The sequence below is a fragment of the Vigna unguiculata genome, chromosome 7, assembly GCF_037176805.1.
Source record: "Vigna unguiculata cultivar grain cowpea cultivar isolate G323 ecotype 2 chromosome 7, ASM3717680v1, whole genome shotgun sequence".
Classification (NCBI taxonomy): Eukaryota; Viridiplantae; Streptophyta; class Magnoliopsida; order Fabales; family Fabaceae; genus Vigna; species Vigna unguiculata.
In genome coordinates this window covers 47,944,497-47,964,302 of record NC_140798.1, presented here as the reverse complement: position 1 = coordinate 47,964,302, position 19,806 = coordinate 47,944,497, and the positions used below count along the sequence as shown (strand labels likewise).

Below are 19,806 nucleotides of genomic sequence, written 5' to 3'. Positions count from 1 at the left end.
TAGAAGATAAAAATATGTTTCAGCGTAATTATAAATATAATTATAGTAACTTTAAGTCATGATTATTTATACTTGTGAGTATTTTTTATTGAGGTTGTCTTTACTAGCTTATTGTTTCTCTAAATAAATTCTAGTGTGTGCAAGATGATTAATTAATTAATTTCTAAGTCATGATTACATATTGAATACTTTTTAATATATATATATATATATATATATATTCTAAGTAGAAAGTAAATCGAAATTAATGCAAAAATGATGTTTTTATTTCTTGAGAAACTGGTGCAGAATTTCATTCCTCGTGTTTTCACATGTTTCAATTTTGCATGTGTTTGACATGCAAGTGTCCACCGTTCAATTTTAACCGATAAACATGTAGGTTTTGAAGTGAATAGGTGTTATAATAGATACACTCCTATAACTCTAAATTGTTTTTTTTTCTTTTTTTTTTTTCAAGATCAATTACATAGATCATAATTAATAATTACTGTCTTAAAAAATGTACAAAATAATTTTTTAAATTCATAACTAATTATCACACACATATTAAAAATATTCACAAGTATAAAGTAAAAAGAAAAATATACTAAAATTGATATTTTCTCGGGCGATTTGTACGAAGTTTTAACATGAAAATAGTTCATGACTCTAGTAAGCCAGTGTATTTTAATAAATACGTCTTAAATAAAATTACTTTTTTGCGTTTTACAAAAGCATATGAATAAAATGATGAAAAAGAATAGTAAGGTTATAATTGTTTTTTAAAAAATGTTTAATAAAATCAAACATGCATTAAATCCACGAGGAAAGGCTTAAAAAATGTTTAATAAAATCAATGAAACATCTACCGTTGAAAAGGTTGTTTGAGGACTGGTAGGAATCGCACCAACATCTACAGTAGTGCATAGTGCCGGATACTTCAGTAATGAAAAAATGATGAGGGAATTTGGTAGTTGAGAGTGATTAAATCACCACTCAAAGATTACTTCAACTAATTAAACATTTAAAGATTACCTCATCTCATTAAGAACAATGAAAAACATCCAGCAAAGTTTTAAAGATTACTTAAACTAATTAAAATCTTTGTTTACCTTACCATATTAGGCAAGACAATTAACCTGCCTGAAAAGAATTCAAAGACTACAATCTTAACTCTTTTAAAACCATGCGAAGGATTTTACCCTTTACATTACTATCTTTACTCTTCTAAAATAACGAGTCACTTTACGAAATCAGATGCAATTATAGTAATTCATTAAAACTGTAATACAATACATGCACTAGTATCTTCTCAATGATATTTATTCGACGCACAATTTTTTAAAATCAAATCAAATCCAGAGTCCCATGCTTAACAGTTTCAAAGCCTTTTCTTTGGACCAATATTCAATAGTGATAATCCCAATTCATTTTATATTCTTGTTGCACTATCTGCTCCGATTTGAGATTTCAAAACAAATTTACAGCCATCCGCTTCGAAACTTTTGGTTACATTGTTCAACAAAAAAAGGTGGCATTGCACTTTATTACAGCCACAAGACGAAACCATAAGATGTCTTCAATCTGAAACAAACGGGGACACTCCAAATCTCAAAGCACATAATTTCAGATAAATAGCACCCTAAAACATGAAATATGATGAGAGTAAGAATCCCGGGTGCGTAAATATTTAAAACGGCCTAAAGTTACATTCTTTGCTAAGGCTACTTGGGTGAACCAATAATCTACTTACTGCAAACATATTCAGGTTTAATTACAGCCACAGCACCTTAATATGGAGACTTACAAGCTGCCACCACTTTGACTTCCTCTTCGTGGTTGAACAAAAACAGCTGTTATGAAAGCAGCAGCACATATTCTTAGATCTTCAGTGAAGGAATTGGGATTTTTTCGGCAGATGGATATGTTTCTTTGAAACCCAACATCTTGTTTATTGCAGCAATGTAGGCCTTGACACTCGAAACAACAACATCCATTCCCGCTCCACTCCCACTATAAAAAGAGAAATGTCATGTCCATGGATCGTTAGAAAGGTCTAGATACACCGATGTAATCCACTTTAGAATTCATCATACCTAAATGTTCGAAGAACAGTCTGTCCAGTTAAAGCACTAGTAGTGGTGGTGGTACTTGTTTCACTCTCAGCACGAATTACAACCCGGGTAGTGGCAATTGCATCAATGCCTTCAGTGACTGCATTCATAGAGTACTCCAGAAGCGTTACCGGCTCCTGAAAAATAAAAATTAAGAGCACCGGATTCTCCATCATACCAATCGTGATAACAATTCTAGTATAACTCAACTTAAAGAGCAAGGAAAATCAGGAAGCATCTAAGATTTGAAATACTTGGCTATGGTGACTAGAATCACAGGTTTTTTGGCAATAATAAACCAAAAATATTATTGATGTGATTCAACGTGTCCAAACTCAGTAACCTAACAAACAACAATGAAAATATACAATTCCAAACCTTCACAATCAGATCGATAGCCTTGTAAGCCGAATCCACTGGTCCTGTACCAACAGAACATGCAACATGCGTTCTACCATCACTGCTCAAAAGTTTGACGGTTGATGTCGAAAGACCAAGTGTTCCACAAGTCACCTGCACCAGATAGATATTAATTAGCTTATGTTTGTTCTATTGTTTCCATGGCATTATATCAAATTATATCAATTTACCTGTATATCACCAAGTTTCCAGACAGGCTCTGCTTGAAAAACTTCATCTGATACCAGTGCTCTGAGGTCAGCATCAGTAACCCTCTGATACAAAATAAAAGCACGTTCATCACCATCCATCCATCAGATACAAAACCCATTATAAGATCCCAAAATTTTGATTCCATACAGAAAAGAGACACTAAGTTTATTTATCTCTGACCAAATTAATTTCTTGACATCAAACATTACATACCAAAAGACAACCATTCACTCGGCCCACAATAGCCTGATACATAGCACCATCAGTAACACTAAAAAGGGAAAGAAAATCATTCTCTCTAATTTACCTTTTTTTGCTCAGCCACTCCTTTAAAACGCCAAAATAAAGTTTGAATTTGGTCGTCATTAAGTTCATAACCAAGCTGAAAAAGCAGAAAATAACTCAAAACCCAGGGGGGAAAATCAACATTTCAACCCAAATAAATATTTGCATACCTCTTCAAGTCGCTTTCTCAAAGCATGGCGTCCACTGCAAAAAAAGGTAATAAAATTGGTCGTTATGAAGAGAAGATAAAAGAGCAGACAAATTGATTGCACAAGGTAACAAGAGAGAGCCTACAATGCAACAAACTAAAAATAAAGAGGCATGTCTTTTGAAATACATCTGAAAAGATACAGTATATGAACTATTAACTATTAGGCTACATATAAGTTCCATTATTAGATGCTAAATACCCTAAATGTCAGACAAAACACCAAATAATGCAAGTCTTTTTGAAATGTTTTATAGATTAAAGTTGATCTGGCTTTACCATAGCCTACAGTGACATCTAATACTATGTGCATCTTATAGTAAGTTTCAGAATTCATGCACCGGAAGTATATAACTCAGTCCTCCACAGCTGTCAAGTGCCAAAAACTTAAAATTCCTGAAGGTCAACCACAGGCATGGAACAGACATGACAAACAAGTATGATGCTTCTGAGTATCAAAAATAAACAGCCATAGAATCATCATTGCTTCCAGAATTCATCATTTCAAAGTCCGACAACTTCTCATGCATCAACTCAAATATAACTAGTATGATTGCACCATGAGGACTTGGATGGGTACAGAAAGCTAGAGCCCTAATGTTTTCTCATGTTAAGATAAGAGAATTCAAAATTTTATACCATCAGCAAGGCAACTTCCAGACCAACGTTTTGTAAGCCATGTTGTATCTGACAAGGAACATGTTCCAAATGTATGAATATAATTATAATTATGATGATAATAAAAAGACACTTCACAATGTGTCTATAGGCTTTCTGTGTTTCTACCTCATGCATGTTGGCTGTTCACTCTATACAATTATTTTTTTTTTAAGATGGTGTGAGGAACATTCTCAAACCCCAATAAGTGGGAAGATACTAAAGGGTTTTGCAATGTTGAAGAACATGGTGTAATATTTTGAAATTTAGATCAACATCAAAGATGACCAGCATTCCCATGAACATGGGATTCTCACAGCTCCAGGCATAAATAGTTCAGTTCACATTTTGTTTGGCAGTGAATACTCACATTAAGCCAACTCAAAAGAATGGTGATAAACAAAAGATGCCAAAATAGTAAAACCATGCTTAATGTAGCAGCTGTATAGAAGGATAAACTAAACTATCACTGCAACTTGTTTCATCATGTCATGCTGACAATAAATATTGTAATTGAACATATAAAAATAATACTTAGGAACAGCTAAGTTCTACAAAAACTTCAAAAGAAAATAGGGATTAGCAGGGTGGATAATATCCAGGCAGATATGTGTTCCAGAGAAAACAAAATTGCATACCTGAGCTTCCCCAATACAATACCAGCTTCGTTGGTTCTTTCAAGCCCAATGTCCTCAGGGGATATAATTTCATATGTACCTTTGTGTTTTAGCATTCCATCCTACAACAATTTTCAAGAGAAAGGGCTACATCAAAGGACAGCTTTGATGAGGGCTTATGGCAAAGTCACCAAAGAAATAACAGGTATGCTTGCAAGTAAGGAACCAGATTTAAAAATATTTGCTACAAACAGAGAGAACACTAAAGTGGTTTTGTTCTGCATATGGTATTGGTTTGAATAACTAAAGTAATTATTCTCCTTTCATATGGCATCTATAGTTAACTTTTTGGAACTCAGCCAAAAGTAAAATGCACTGGCACCAAAAACAGACAGAAGAAAGGTGCTGCATCCAGGAAAACAAAAAGAATGAGGTTTGGCTGTAACTTACTGTGAAGGAAATTGTCAAGTTAAATGTTAATTCCGGTGTACTTAGAATCACACAATGTCCAACATGACGCTATTTTATGGACAACAGTGGGTCAAGTTACTTCACCCAGTTTTGAAACCAAAAAGAAAACTTTTTCGTTCTAATGGTTAAGTAAAAAGAGGGGGAAAGTGGTGATTTCCCCCTTTGGACCGAACATGACTCCACATCTGAGACAATCACCTATTTCGTACAGCCGGTTGGCATTCTTTGTTTCACCTTCCTATGAGACCTGGTTCTACTATCAGTGTTTTTCGAATTTGTGTTCATCACATTTCTCCACTAATCTATTCGATTCTGGCCATGGTTCTGCGGCATAAGTTTCCTCTATTGAAGTCTCCTCCCTTCATCCTTTGTCCTCAAAGGTAACAAAGATTAAATGAACTTGGGTATGTTAAATATAATCTTCAAGTTGAGATGAGGCAAAAAGAATAGAGAAGAGAAGGGGGAGACATGATCCCATATGCTTGTATGTCACTGAATCAGATGAAGAATGGATAACCGAAAAAGGAAAGTATTGGTTTACCTATTGACGCATCATGGATGGATGCACACAAGTGTTTTGATGTTGATGAGGATAAACTGTCATACAATGGTAAGTACCAAGGTCTAACTCCTATTACATAGATATACATGGATATATGTATTTAGGATAACCAACCTGATGTATGCCACTTTCATGGGCGAAGGCATTAGCTCCCACAAGAGCCTTGTGTGGCTGTAACTGCAAACCAGTGTACTCTTCGACCTATAGGAAAAGGTCATGATAAATGGAACAGTCAATAAAGGTCTTTAAAGGGGAGAAGAAATAACAGAGAGAACATTTTCAGATATTAAACCATCTTGCTCGTCAGAAAGATGTGCTTGGTATTAATTCCAGTGTGGAGATTGCCAGTGACATGTGCTCCGCATCTCAGTGCCATCACAACCTTCAAAACAGTAATAAACAAGTTTAGTAGCTCAGAAACATCAAATGATCATGCTCCGGTAACATATGTTACATACATCAACTGGAAAACAATAATTGGACCCTCACCTCTTCTAAGGAGGCATTTCCAGCCCTTTCGCCAATCCCATTAATCGTCACTTCCAGTTGCCTTGCACCAGCACGTGCACCCTGAAAGCAAGCATCCGAGAGCACACAAACTCAGAATTCACTCTCGTTCCATGCAATGTTAAAGACTTAACAACTACTATGAACATACCTCGATGGTATTTGCAGTAGAAAGTCCAAGATCATTCTGGCAGTGGGTGGAAATTATAACATTTTCAATTCCAGGAGTATTAGCTTTAATATCAGCAATCAACCTTCCAAATTCACTCGGCAAGTTTATACCAACAGTGTCAGGTATGTTAAGCGTTGTCGCGCCAGCCTTAATAACTTCTCCGAGAATTTCGTAAAGAAATTCCCTGTCCGACCTGATAAGCAGTACAAACACAAAAAAAAAAAAAACACTCAGTGTAGAAAGTGAGACTGTTGATCAATGAACAATTCACAGCATTAAACACAAGGTTTTAAATCATATTGTGGGAAACAGGGGACAATTTCTGCTAAAGTGACCACCAAGTAATTATTTAAACTGCAGTATCCTTGATTTTGCAGGAAATTGCGTTCTCCAAAAAGCTTGTCAATTTGACCTCATCGCGGACCTTATTTTAAAACAATGACGATCAAGAATTAGTAAAACAGTGACAGTAACAGTGTTTATTTTAATGCTAACCTTCCGGCATCTTCAGGACTGAACTCAACGTCTTCACAGCCCAGACTGCGAGCGAACTTGACCATATTGCGAGCAGTGTCGATGACCTTCTCTTTGGACATTCTGAGCTTGTACTCCATGTGAATGGCGCTGGTGGCGATGAAGGTGTGAACCCTGGGCCTCTTGGCATACTTAACGGCATCCCAGGCTCTTCGAATGTCGTTCTCGTTGCAGCGCGAGAGACCGCAAATGACTGGAACATAACCATCGTCGTCGACGGCGTTTCCAACCTCTTGCGCGATCATCTTGACGGCCTCGAAGTCGTCCTTGGAGGCGGCGGGGAAGCCGGCCTCGATGATATCGACGCCGAGTTTGGCGAGCTGGCGCGCCACGTCGAGCTTCTCCTTGGAGGTCATGGAGGCTCCCGGTGACTGCTCGCCGTCACGGAGAGTGGTGTCGAAAATGCGCACATATGAAGGGTCCGGAATGCGGTTGGGGATGTACGGAGGACGCCGCCGGGAAGAAGGTTCCGATTGGGAGCAGGAAACGGCGAATCGGGATTTGAATTGCAGAGAATTGTGTCTTAATGAAGTGTGAGGGAAACGGAGGGTGAGCAATACGGAGCTGTTATTGCGGTTGAGATTGTGGTGGTGAGAGGAGGAGGGAATGAAGAGAGGGTTTCGAATAACGGTCGCCATGGATAAACCCTAGCAATAGAAAGAGAGATTTGAATATTGAGTTGAGTGGTGCAAACACCGCGGTGGGAGCTCGGAGATATAGTGATTTCGTGGCGGCGCTTTTCCTTTTCTGCTTAGTCACCTCTTACTGGTTTTAGATAGCGGCAGTGACGTGGAACCAATAAACCGAAATTTTTGTCACTCGTGCTACTGCGTAAAATAAAAAATTATAAAATACAGAATTCGTACGGACCACGGTAACTTGGATTGCATTTTATATATGTTTTTATTTTTTTATTTCAACTAAATACTTCTATAGAAGGATATTGTTAGATTCAATTTTCATTATTGATTTTGTAATGCGATAAATTCTGACAAAAATCTTAACACTTCGATATTACTTTTGTCCAAATTAATTAGTAAAAGATGGATAGTTGGATTTTGTAATGGGATATGATATGATACGTTCCTCCTTTTTGTGACACATAGTGTAAGGATTGACATGTTCCTAACATTTCATGATTATTTTTTATCCATTTTATGTGACCCAAAACCTACAAAATTATTTAACAAATTAATTGTTGTTTTGAAATAAAAATGAAAAATAAATAAATAAACTTTTAAAAAAACTTCAATGAGAAATCGACTAGTAATAAATTTTTCAAAGGAATTTAAAGAAAAAAAATACACCTTGATAAATCAATTCCAGCTACTATGTCATGAATGGTGAAAATATTAAAAAAAAGTCATATATTGAGATCCTCAACTACAAAACCTTTTTTTTTCACTTTTTTTAACTAATCCCTAAGCTTTTTTACTATTAATTTTTTTTTAAAATATTTTTATGAGTTTAGTTTTTTTGAATAGACAGCACAAGTTCTCTCAGTCACTCACCCCTCAATCAATGGCTCTAAAATTGTATGCTTATGAGCTTTTTTAATGGTTTGATGGGACTCATTATTCCAAAAAATAATAATCCACACGATTTCATAGTTTATTTTATTTAACTATCCACGCAATTTTATTTTTGTCATGATCATGTATGGAATTTAAAATAAGAATATATACAAAATGACAAGATAGAATGATTTTACGACTAAAATTATGATTTTAATTATTGGTTTACTTTTCCTGTTTAATAGTCTGACTATTCTTAGACGTTCTTGATTATCATTTATTTGGATATACATCAAGCAATCGACGTATATTAAATGGTTTCGAGAAGGTGATTATACTTTTAGTAAATGGGGAATTCTTTTAAATAAAAGCGAAACTTTTTTCTAAAAAAATAAATAAACAACCATTACTTTTGTTAAATCATTTAACCGATCTACCACACAAATATCATTACAAAAGAAAAGCAGAACATGTGGTGTGATGCTTTCGCTTTTATGTTCTAAACAAAAACTCGAAATTGAATCCTTATAATTTAAAATTTCAAAGTTGATATACGATAGAATCATGGAAAATAAAATGATTAAATATTTATTTGATTATAATATTTGTTCTATTTTTCTAATTTGGTCTTAATATTTATTTGGCTTAATTACCATTTTGGTTCCCTAATTTGTTGGGTTGGTTCATTTTGGTCGCCTTATTACTTTTTGGTTCAATTTGGTTCTCTAATTATTGGTTTAATTTGGTCCTCTAATTATTGAAGAAGGTTCAATTTGGTCTCTGCCGTTAAGTCTACGTTAACACCGTCTCCGTACATGCCACGTGTCATTTTGTGGAATTTTCATTTTTTTTAATTTTTTTTAATTTTTTTTAATTTTTTTAATTTTTTTTTAATTTTTTAATTATTTTTTAAAAAAAAGTAAAGTGTCATGTGTTACCGGTTGTGACACGTGTCAATTTGAAAATTTTTTATTTAAAAAATATACTGCCACGTGGTAGGTCACGATTGTGCCATGTGTCAAGCTAACATTGGTTTTTTCAATTTAGTCCCTTTATTTACAATTATGACTCAATTTAGTTCTCCAATTTTTTAAAATGATTCAATTTTGTCCTCTTTCAAATGAAGGGACTAAATTGAAAACAACGAATGTTAGCTTGACACGTGGCACAATCGTGACTTGCCACGTGGCAATAATCTTTTTAAAATAAAAAAATTTCAAATTGACACATGTTACAACCATAAAGTGACACGTGGCAGTTTAATTTTTTTAAAAAATAATTAAAATTTTTTTTTTAAAAAAATTAAAAAAAATTAAAAAAAATTGAAAAGTCCACAATATGACACGTAACATGTACGGAGACGGGATAACGTTGACTTAACGGCAGGGACCAAATTGAACTTTTTAAAGAATTAGATGACCAAATTGAACCAAAAAATAATAAGGCGACCAAAATGAACCAATCCAACAAATTAGGGGACCAAAATGATAATTAAGTCTATTTTTTTTTCAATTTAATCTTAATACTTGTCAATTTTTTTTAATTTTGATCCTTCTTGTTAATACCATTAAAATAATTAACAGATTATAAAAAGTAATTGTAATGTGTTATTTTATTTATAGTATTCATTATTTTTGTTTAATTTAATTTTAATTCTTTCAAAAAATTAAGGACATCTCGTTAGTTAATTAAGATCTTTAAAATTGAAAAAGGTGATTGATATGTATATTTATGAAGATTTTAAAATCATAATTTATGATTTTAAAATGAATAATTTAAAAATATTTTTGTGAATGTTTTTAATTCCCAAAATATAATAAAGTAAAATAAAAAAAATCAATAATTCAAATCCTTTTCCAATGTCCAATTCAGAAACCTATAAATTACACTGATAAATATGGAATGGTGTTACCATTTTGCTCCAACCATGGATGGCACCAGAAGATTTTACAAGTAGTGCCAGGTCACAGTTTGTCCACACTATCATTTTCCAATCACAACGAAATGACGTATAAAAATATAATTGCAGCTGCCATTACATTCACACGTCAGTCTTTGCTCCAAATGTAAAATGGAAACTACTTTTAAAACTAATCAAAATTTTTCTCATCTCACATTTTCTCAGTACGAATCCCGAATAGAGAGGTTGCTACCTAAACTTCATTTCCCCTCCAAGTGAGACTAATTTTTTTTCAACCTTTTTGTTCTGTGATTCTTCTGCTTGCGTTTTCCTTTTGAAGGTAAATGATCTGCATCATCATTTTTTCCAGCAGAAGGGCTGTGACTAGAAGGCATATCTTCGTCAGAACTAAGTACCAAGTCCTCCACAACATCGTCATCAATGGCTTTCTCTTTCTGCTGCTTTTTCCTTTTTCCTTTTGTTTCTTCAGGTTGTTTTGTCCTGAGAAGTACAACAAAGAAACTTACGCCAATGAACATGCACGAAACAATACTGAAACAATGAGCAACTTGGTTTACTGAAAAAGAAAAAAATGAAAGGAAAATCATACTTAGATTCATTTCCGGGTAACCATGATGAACTAAAGACGGCAGCACCCTTTTCATTATTTCTTGCATCCTCTTCATCACTCTCTGATATTTCATTCCCAAATCTAGAGGATTCTTCTCCCACAAGCACACTGGAAAATCTCAATTTGTGTTAGAAACCTCTATCCTAGCCATGATTACCTGTTCTATTTAGTAATCAATACAGTTGAACTTGACTTCAAAGTTCAAACCTGGATTCCATTAATGAATTATTTTTCTGTTCTGCTCTCTGGCGGAGTGTTAGGACGTACTTTGACAGAGTACTTGAAGCTGACTTTTCTTCATCCTAACATGATCAATTTAACTCTTTTCAGCAGATAAAAAAAAATCACTCTTTTCGACCTCAAACAAAATAGCATTAACATAAAGGAAAAGAAAATAACTCCATCATTTGCATGTGCATCGCCGTATACATAGACCGCATAAAAAAGGCAAACATGCAATGCCACTTCACTGAAATTTAGTTATAACAGCAGTAAAAAAGATGCTGACCAGCTCAAAGAGACGCAGTTCTTGTGAAGGTTAGTGCATAAGAGACAGAAAGAGAGAAGTGAGAAAAGTTTAAGTAAATAAATGAATGAAAAAAGATCAACCCACACATCCAACAAGGAGACTGTACAGATAGATTCAACGTACAGACTATTTAGTGGAGTACGTATTACTAGGTTAATTATCTAATTCCAAAGTAACTAACGAACATTTGAAATAGTATAAATCCATGTATCTTACTGTATAAATTTGGTATAAATATGATATCTGAATTCAGTGTTATCCACTGACTCATTAATCCAAAATTAGAGACACGAACCTCGAGAAAAGATAATGCTGCCGGGTCATTTGGTAAAAAGGAAATTGACATTCGCTTCTCATTCACATGATTAGCACTTGCTTCAATCTGAATGTAGAACAATGCAAAATTAGAAATGAATGCTGAGTGCTGCTGCATGCCAAGTCAATGATAAAACATACAAGTAAATCTATGTATCACCCTTGCATTTTTTTACCATCTTAATAGAAATACCTGGCGTATAAGCTGCCTCATTTCTTTTCGAAACCTCTCTACTTTGGTTAATTTGCAAAAGCTACGCAGTCTCACAAGTGGAATAAAAGACAATTCCATGAAAGCAACGGAATAACTCCACTGTGCCAAGTGTTCAGCTAGCTCTTCAACCACAGAAATAACACATGCTTCTTGAAATGCTCGTGTCTTTAGGGTCAGCTTGCTAACCTAACAGAGAAGAATTCACCTAAGTTTAGCTGGATCTCAAAAAGTTCACATTTAAATTCATTCATGTTATGAATACCTTCAGTATACTGCGTAAGTCAACAGCTTTGCCAACACCTCCAGTTGGGGGTCTATTCAATTCTTTCATTTCCAGCATGTCTAAAAGGAGCATAGACACTGGTACAAAGGAATGGGTAGAAGCTGCAATCTGGTTCAACATTCTTACACATCTCAACCTAAGGGGAAAATATCTGGCTGTGGGGACCAGACGGGCTACTCCAGAAATTATTTGGGTCAATGGATATGCAAGTTGCTTAAAGTCAGATTCTGAACTGTAGGCACAGATAGCACCAGTCCAAAGTTCAAGACAATTGATGAATTTCCACTCATAAACCTTGCGAAAAGATTCCTGAACAATGCATTCGGGGAAAGAGTAAAATAAGGACCATAACTTAAGCAGTGCCAGCACAAACAAATGTTTCAGTTTATGAAAGACTCCAATCAAACGAATACCAATAAAAGCCTAATAATTTAAGGTAGTGGTACCCTGAAATTCAACACTGATTTTTTCTGGGTATTCATTGTATCTTGATTGAGGGGTGGCTGAAACATGAAAGACAAATGCTGAATTTATGTTCTTCCCTGTAGTCTAATACAGGCGTAAGCCACAGAATTTTATGTTCTTTCTATATTTTCTCAATCCCTATCTACAACAACATATCACCCTTATTCTCGACTCTACTTTTTCAACACTTATCAAGAATGCCTTGTAACTGTAAAAGACATATAATAGAACTTGAAGGCAAAACATGTAAGGTTAAGGAACTAGATAATGCCCAAAAGAGCAGAAAATAGGAAATAATGTCAATCTTGTAACAACTATAAGAACTAAGAAGTGTGATAAACACCCAAGCATTAGGGGAATCCAATAAGAGCCGGCTATTAAGGAGGAGAGAACTAAGCACTTAAATACTGTACTGAGTATAACGCTAGAAAAATTCACCCCTCTAAAAGCTAGTTGCTAAAGACAGAGAACCAAACATGTAAATATTCCTCAGAATATCTCATATTACTTAATATGGGACTTAGGCATTCAATAATACTCTCCTATCAATGTGACAGTACCTCAAATCCAAATATAACCAGTTTGTTAGGATAAATATAAATTCAAATTTACGTAATGGTAACAGGCACTTCTTATAATGCCTAATAAGCAAATAACACGCACTGGACAAATAGAACAACACCTTAGTTTTTGCATTAAGTGCATCCCTTAATATCATAGCCAGTTGTCGAATGTAAATGAAGGCATGTTGATACGCAGTGGCAAGATCAACACCAAGAAGTTCAATGACACAATTGCCAAGGAAACGGATATGTTTAAGTTTCACGGCATTTACAAAGTGGCAATTCAAAACATATGCTTTATATATTCCTTTGAAACATTCATCTATGCAGCCAGATCCAATTCGGATACATAGATCTCTCATAAACAGAAATGAAACCACAGGAAGGGCACCTCCGCCAGTACCCCAGAAATGAAGAACCACCTGATGAAATCATTATGAAAGTTAGTCAACAAAATCAATGGAAAAAATAAGTTACATGTCCTAGAATGTAAATAAACATTTGGAGGGAGACAGAGGAAAATTAGGAGAGAACGTTTTAGATTATTGCTGCCTATCTAATCAAGCTATAATAAAAATTACAGTAGAGAACTAGAGGACCAATATGTATCAGAAGATATATGCAATACACAGATTTCAAACTTAAAAGTATTAGTGTTCATTGATGCAATACTAGAATACTGTAGATAGCATTGATTTGAAGAACAATGGGTTACTTATACCTTAATGTATTTCCTTAGGAGTGAAGGAACAGCCGCCAAAAACAATAAAGAGTATTTCAGCCTACGTAAAGTAAATGATATCATTTCTGTGTCAGTCATTTGGTTCAAAACATGGAGAGCATTTCCAAGGTAAGACTTCACTAAAGGGCCATAACTATTCCAATGTTTCGTGGCCATTAAATCTGTTATATTCTCTTTCTTTCCACCAGAAGCAGGAAGCTTAAACAATTTTCTCAGTATTCCATCCATTTCAGTAAGTACAGTCAACATTATTTTGTTGAATACAGTGCTAGACATTACACTAAGCTTTGTCATAGATTCATTCCCCCCATCGTCACCATAGTGGCATGCCGTCCTGAAAGCCCTCAGCAGGGAACGAAGTGCACTTAAGCTCCCCCTTTCTTGAATTGATTTGCACCACAAATCAACCATAGAAGTAGTTATAACTTCCTTAGAGGACTTTTGTTCCTTCTCTTGAATCTCATCCTCACTAACCTCCTCATCTAGCTTTAGATCTTCATCTTCTATGTCAGTACCCACATCATCCTGGATAAAACAAGCAATACAGTAACAGTTACATAGCTTTTAATACTAGGAATATATCAGATTAAGCTATTTAGTATTATTATATATAAATAAGCAAACTATAACAAACCAAAACCTATACTTTTTAAGATATTCAAATAAGGATTTACTAAACAAAGTCCTTCTAAGAAATTCATTCCTGTTAAAAAACATTAAAAGGGTGTGGCAATGAAATCTTAATAGACACAGCTAAAAGGTGAATTTCTTTTAACAATGCTATCTGAAATTCAAGGAAGAAAGGGAGAGAAGTATCGATTACAGAAATTTGCAGCTTTCTAATAAAAAATCATACACGTCATTACTTTAGAAAAAATATGATAGTGCTGGTGGTAGTGGTGCATATCACAAAGAGTTGGGATAAAAAAGAGATTCCGTTGAAATAATAGAATTATGCATCAAATAGAGACCATGAACATAAATTCAATAATATAACAGGGTAAAGGCATAACCTATAAAATATGGACATTCTTTTACAACAGATTCACCAGAAAACACAAAGGAAGCCTCATAAGAAGTTTCCTATCTCGGTTAAAGGATAAATCATAAATTCAAGTAAAACTAGAACGGACTGTAGCTTTTTGAGTGAAAAATACTCTAAACATCAAGACCCTAACCAAATATGCTCGCAAAACCGAATAAGAAGGTTTTAGTAAAAAATACTCTAAACATCAAGGACCCTAACCAAGTGTGCTCACCAAACCCAATAGTCTAAAAGATCCATTAGTCCAAAAGAAACAAATCTACAAAAATATCATCCAAACTTTCCTATCATGATTAGAGGATAGATCATTAGATTCAAGTAAAACTAGACAGAACTAAGTCATTAGTGAAAAGAAATATGAAGACCTTGCCCTACCCAAGTGATTTCTCAAAATCAAATAGGAGAAACATCACGAGAACCTAAAGAATCTATTAGTCTAAATGAGAAAAATAACTTAGTAGGGGAATTTTAAATTTGCAATGATCGATGGGCCAGTGCCCCACTATAAGATAAACCAAATTAAATTTATATTTCCTTGTGTAGAGTGTCACAGTTCTATACAGATGTATCTAGAGGAAAACCCATGTTTCTTTAACACCCAAAATAATCATTTCTTGAAAATGTGAGAAGAACAAAATAGAGGATAAGATACACTCCCGAAAGAAAACAAGAATACAATAATAAAAAATTATATTTCTCGCACCTCGTATCCATTGTAGTTTATGCATGGGGTAGAAAAAGAATGGACAAAAAAGTCTAAAAGAATACACTCACATCTAGATCATCATCACTGAATTGAAGCAACTCCTCGTCATGCTCTTTCAAGAACTCGTAAAATTCTGGATCCTGAAATGGAAAAGCTGTTAATAACATTACCAGTATAATGTAGCAAAATAACAAAATCAAACACTATTTCCAGTTCCACACATGTAAACATTTTCTGCCTGTGTGTCAAATTTCTCGAATAAACTTCAAGAATCGACATGTTTCATCGCGATAACGAATACATAAACTATAGAACTCGCTAAGATAAAGATAAACTAAAGAAAAGAACTAGCAACGTGACGAGACCTTAACCCTGATTAAAATTTCAAAGCGCCTTATAAAAATAAAGTTAGACCACACATACAATACTCATAAAGTGTCCTTAGAAACACAAGAACAACAAACCCAACCTTCTCCGAAAGCTTTTGCAATTGTTCCTTATGCTCTCGCGCTCCACTCTCAGGCATGGGTTTCTTTCTACTCTTTCGTCCTACACTGTTCTCTCCATCCAAATTCGTCTCTGATACACCCACGAAACAATCACAAAAAGAAAATCAATAACTGAGACATTCAAAAAATAAATAAAGCTGAAAGGGAAAAAAAATCACATAACCTGTATCATTTTTGGCGCCCATATTGGTTGAAGGAAAAACCTGTTTACACATTTAAGGGTTAAGCATGAAAAGATTAAAAAGAGAAGGCCTTTAAAGCATGCAAGTTGAATGAGACAAGTTAACCTTGAGAAATTGATAGCAAGAAAAGTAAAAGAAATCAAGTGAACTCAAAACCTAATCGCATTCAGTAGTTGTGTTGCAGCTTCGGCGGCGGACACGACAGAAAAAAAGGTTCAAGGATTATTTCGGTGCTTTCATGTTTTTTTCTCTCCGCAAAAATCTGCCATGCTCCCATTAATTCAAAGTTTATAACAAATTCTAAACACTTTTTTTTTTCACTTTATAATCTTTTTCCGTCTTTAATAAAATTAAATTATAGAAACGAAATTAAATAAGTGAAAATATTTATGAAAAGCAAAGATTTCGAAATGTGAATCATCACTTTGTATGTTAAAGTGTTAAAATATCCGTCCACGTAAAATAATTTAAGGTTTAAAAGATGGTGATTTTCAGTTTATAAGCGAAAAAAAATAAAATTTAATTCATACTTAAAATTTAGAATTCAAATCCTATACTAGGTCTACTTTTTATGTAAATTTATATGGTAGCATCAAAAACTCAGTTATCAATGACAACTTAAACTATAAACTATAGTATGTTTGAAGAAATAAAGTATAATTTTATTTTATTCAAGTATACTCAATAATGTTATATTGTTTAAGAATTGAAGACCAAAATAATTTAAATATATAACTTTTTAAGATGTATTTTAAAAATAAAACTACAAAGTAGTGATTGATCTTAATTGATTTAAAATTAATATGATAATTATTTAAGTTTTTTTTTTCTCATGATGAAAGGCTCACTCAATCTCTTATGTAGAGAGTCATCAAGTTCCTCTTGTAAAAAGGTTAAAACATTCGATAAATGCTCTCATTTAATGTCAATTTAATTATTTACTCATAGAAAAATATATATTATTTTCATTTGAATGATTTAAGGTAACATTTAAATAATTTTTTTTATGTTGGAACAGTTAAAAATAAAAAATAATTTTTTATTAGTTATTTAATGAATCAAGAACAAAAATATAATATTTAAGGAAAATAGAAGTAAGTAATATATTTTCTGATTTTTTTATATTTATTTAGTACATGAAATATTTTATTTAGTTTTATGTGTGAATGTATATACAACAATATATAAAAAGAATTATATTCTCTGTATACACATTTTATATTTCAATTTGTTTTAATTATATTTTAAAATTAAAAAATATAATAATATATGAATAGCACACGTTTAATGTTTTTATTTTGATCTTAATTACAATTTCAACTTAAAAAAAATATGTACTATATTCAGACAATAAAGGTGATTATGTTATGTGTAATCATTCACCGTTTTTTATGTTGTTAATATTATATAAAAGCACGAAATGTATTTTCTCCACTAATAATAATAATAATAAGTTATATCAATTTTAGTTATATATTAAATAACAACTTTGGGTGGGTTTTTTTAACTATCGAAATTATAGTAATTTCAACAATAATTTTATCTCAATCAATATCTTAAAATACTACGTTAAAAAAATAAAAACCTAAAATAAACGTAAAATCAAAGAATTGTGTTTTGTAATTATTAACATAAAAGTCAAAAATTAAAAGCATCAATAAAATGAGTTTATAACCTGTATTGTAAAATATGAAGAAAAAATTTGTGTTGTGATTATTATTTCTAGAATTAGTATAAACTTAGGAAATTTTAATATCTACGGATGATAACGTAGGTATGGGTCGGTCCACAAATCTATCAATAAAATGTGGGGTGAGTCAACATACTAAGTTCGTTGGTCTACAAAAATTCGATCCACATAATCCACAACCTGGATTAGTCAAAAGAAGGATGGGACGGATTGATTCGCGGTTTGCATAAAAAATGCACTTGGTTATATTACTTTTTGAATTTATGCATAGACCGTTCTAAATTTTGGTATGACTGAAAAAATACAAGTGTTATGTATCTCTGAATGTGCTTAAATCTAAATAATTCATCGTGCATATCAAAGTATGAGTATGAATATAATGAAAATGTTGAATTATCAATTTATCATTTAACTTTACAAAGTATTTATTTAATTTCGTGAACTTGTTAAAATTTTCTAATTTGTTCAACATTAAAACACAAGAAATAAAAAAAAAAGGATGCTCCACGAACCAAAACCTATGTGAGATAGGCCAAACTTTTGAACCAACATTTTCAAAGCGGATAAAACCAGTCCGGTCTATATTTTACAGATCCAGTGTGATATGAACCTAAACAAATCAAACCAGTCCACATTATCATACCTATGGATATATCAAAACATAATCATTAAAAAAGAAGGCTCAATGTATAATAAAATTTGCGTTACTTGTTTTATAATTATACTGAGTAATTATAGACAAAACCTAGCTTGGAGAGGTATGTGGTTAGCTACTATAGGGGAAATTTGGAACCATAGGAATAGGGTAATCTTTAAGCAAAGGAAAGTGGACCCTATAGAAATTTTCAGTCATGCTCAAATGGTAGCTTGGGTATGGATGAAACATAAGATTCCTACTACATCGTTCTCTTATAGTGATTGGATTTTATCCCATTTACATGCTTAAAATCCATGTGATACGGTAATGTTGTGTGTTCCAGTGTGATAGGTATCAAACTGCAGGTGTTCAAAAGCTAAATGGAATTGTATCGTGGTGGTGACTGTGTACAAGGGAACACAAAGCAAGGTTCAAAACATATTGTAGTTACATGTGAAGCCGTAGGCATTTGGAATAACTTGGATGCTATTGCTTGAGGCTTAAAAGGACACACTACCAGCGACAAAGATCTCCCTCCACTGTGTTCATAACTATTTTATGATGCAGCATATTTGCAGACCTCCATTACGCTTGTTCTATTCTGTAGCAACCAAAACACAATTAAGTGGTGCTTGTGGAAGCATAAGGGATTAGGATAACAATTCAAAGGAGACGAATAAACTCTATTATGCTGAATCTGCTAGATCTTTGTGTTTGGATCCACAAGCCTATCCCATAGTTTTTGTTCAGGGTTATGCTATTGTTCTAGCTTTTTGTTTTAAAGGTGCTATGATGCCAAGTTAGAGCATCAATATATACTAGATTGTTTTGTATAAGGGTTAGAGCACCCCTTAAGTACACTTTCTTAAGTATATCCATTCTTTGCTGATAAAAAAAAAAAAAACTATTAATTAATGTATTTATTAAAAACTTCTCCTTCTGATATATAGAAAGTTAATATCTAAAGTGTTTTAACTTTACGAGTGATACAACGTATGTATTATTTATTGATTAAAAATTCTACTGCACAATAAAGCACTATATTTATTTAAATATAATAAAATAAAAATTGTTACCTAATTCTATATTTTTAGTTAAAGTTTTATATATGCACAAATACTTATTTAACAAGTATAACTATCACCAATGTATTGTAAATAACA

General features: G+C 33.2%; 2 protein-coding genes across 2 annotated transcripts; both read right to left on the bottom strand.

Annotated features, from left to right (window-relative positions):
* Positions 1–1,440: 1,440 nt before the first annotated feature.
* Positions 1,441–7,493, bottom strand: LOC114191001 (2-isopropylmalate synthase 2, chloroplastic-like). Its single transcript, XM_028080116.2, has 12 exons — positions 6,680–7,493; positions 6,164–6,377; positions 5,995–6,075; positions 5,798–5,887; positions 5,620–5,706; positions 4,494–4,594; positions 3,161–3,194; positions 3,013–3,087; positions 2,684–2,767; positions 2,472–2,606; positions 2,076–2,230; positions 1,441–1,992 (listed from the first exon to the last, which is right to left on the bottom strand). Exons 1-12 carry the CDS (start codon positions 7,354–7,356, stop codon positions 1,860–1,862), a joined length of 1,866 nt encoding a protein of 621 aa, XP_027935917.1. The 5' UTR covers positions 7,357–7,493; the 3' UTR covers positions 1,441–1,859.
* Positions 7,494–10,059: 2,566 nt separating this feature from the next.
* Positions 10,060–16,603, bottom strand: LOC114191712 (nucleolar complex-associated protein 2-like). Its single transcript, XM_028081069.2, has 12 exons — positions 16,473–16,603; positions 16,298–16,337; positions 16,095–16,204; positions 15,694–15,765; positions 13,854–14,399; positions 13,252–13,554; positions 12,084–12,413; positions 11,801–12,007; positions 11,588–11,674; positions 10,971–11,065; positions 10,743–10,871; positions 10,060–10,633 (listed from the first exon to the last, which is right to left on the bottom strand). Exons 2-12 carry the CDS (start codon positions 16,317–16,319, stop codon positions 10,414–10,416), a joined length of 2,121 nt encoding a protein of 706 aa, XP_027936870.1. The 5' UTR covers positions 16,320–16,337; positions 16,473–16,603; the 3' UTR covers positions 10,060–10,413.
* Between the last annotated feature and the right edge of the window lie 3,203 nt (positions 16,604–19,806).

Bases quoted from the DNA above. Each gene is read 5' to 3' on its own strand.
- LOC114191712 (XM_028081069.2), bottom strand. From the start codon at position 16,319: ATGGGCGCCAAAAATGATACAG. The intron at 16,205-16,297 runs GTTATGTGATTT...TGGGTGTATCAG, and splicing joins GGGCGCCAAAAATGATACAG to AGACGAATTTGGATGGAGAG. The intron at 12,414-13,251 runs GTGTTGTTCTAT...TGCATTGTTCAG, and splicing joins CACTTAATGCAAAAACTAAG to GAATCTTTTCGCAAGGTTTA.
- LOC114191001 (XM_028080116.2), bottom strand. From the start codon at position 7,356: ATGGCGACCGTTATTCGAAACCCTCTCTTCATTCCCTCCTCCTCTCAC. The intron at 5,888-5,994 runs GTGAGGGTCCAA...ACTGTTTTGAAG, and splicing joins GAAATGCCTCCTTAGAAGAG to GTTGTGATGGCACTGAGATG. The intron at 2,607-2,683 runs GTAAATTGATAT...TATCTGGTGCAG, and splicing joins GGAAACTTGGTGATATACAG to GTGACTTGTGGAACACTTGG.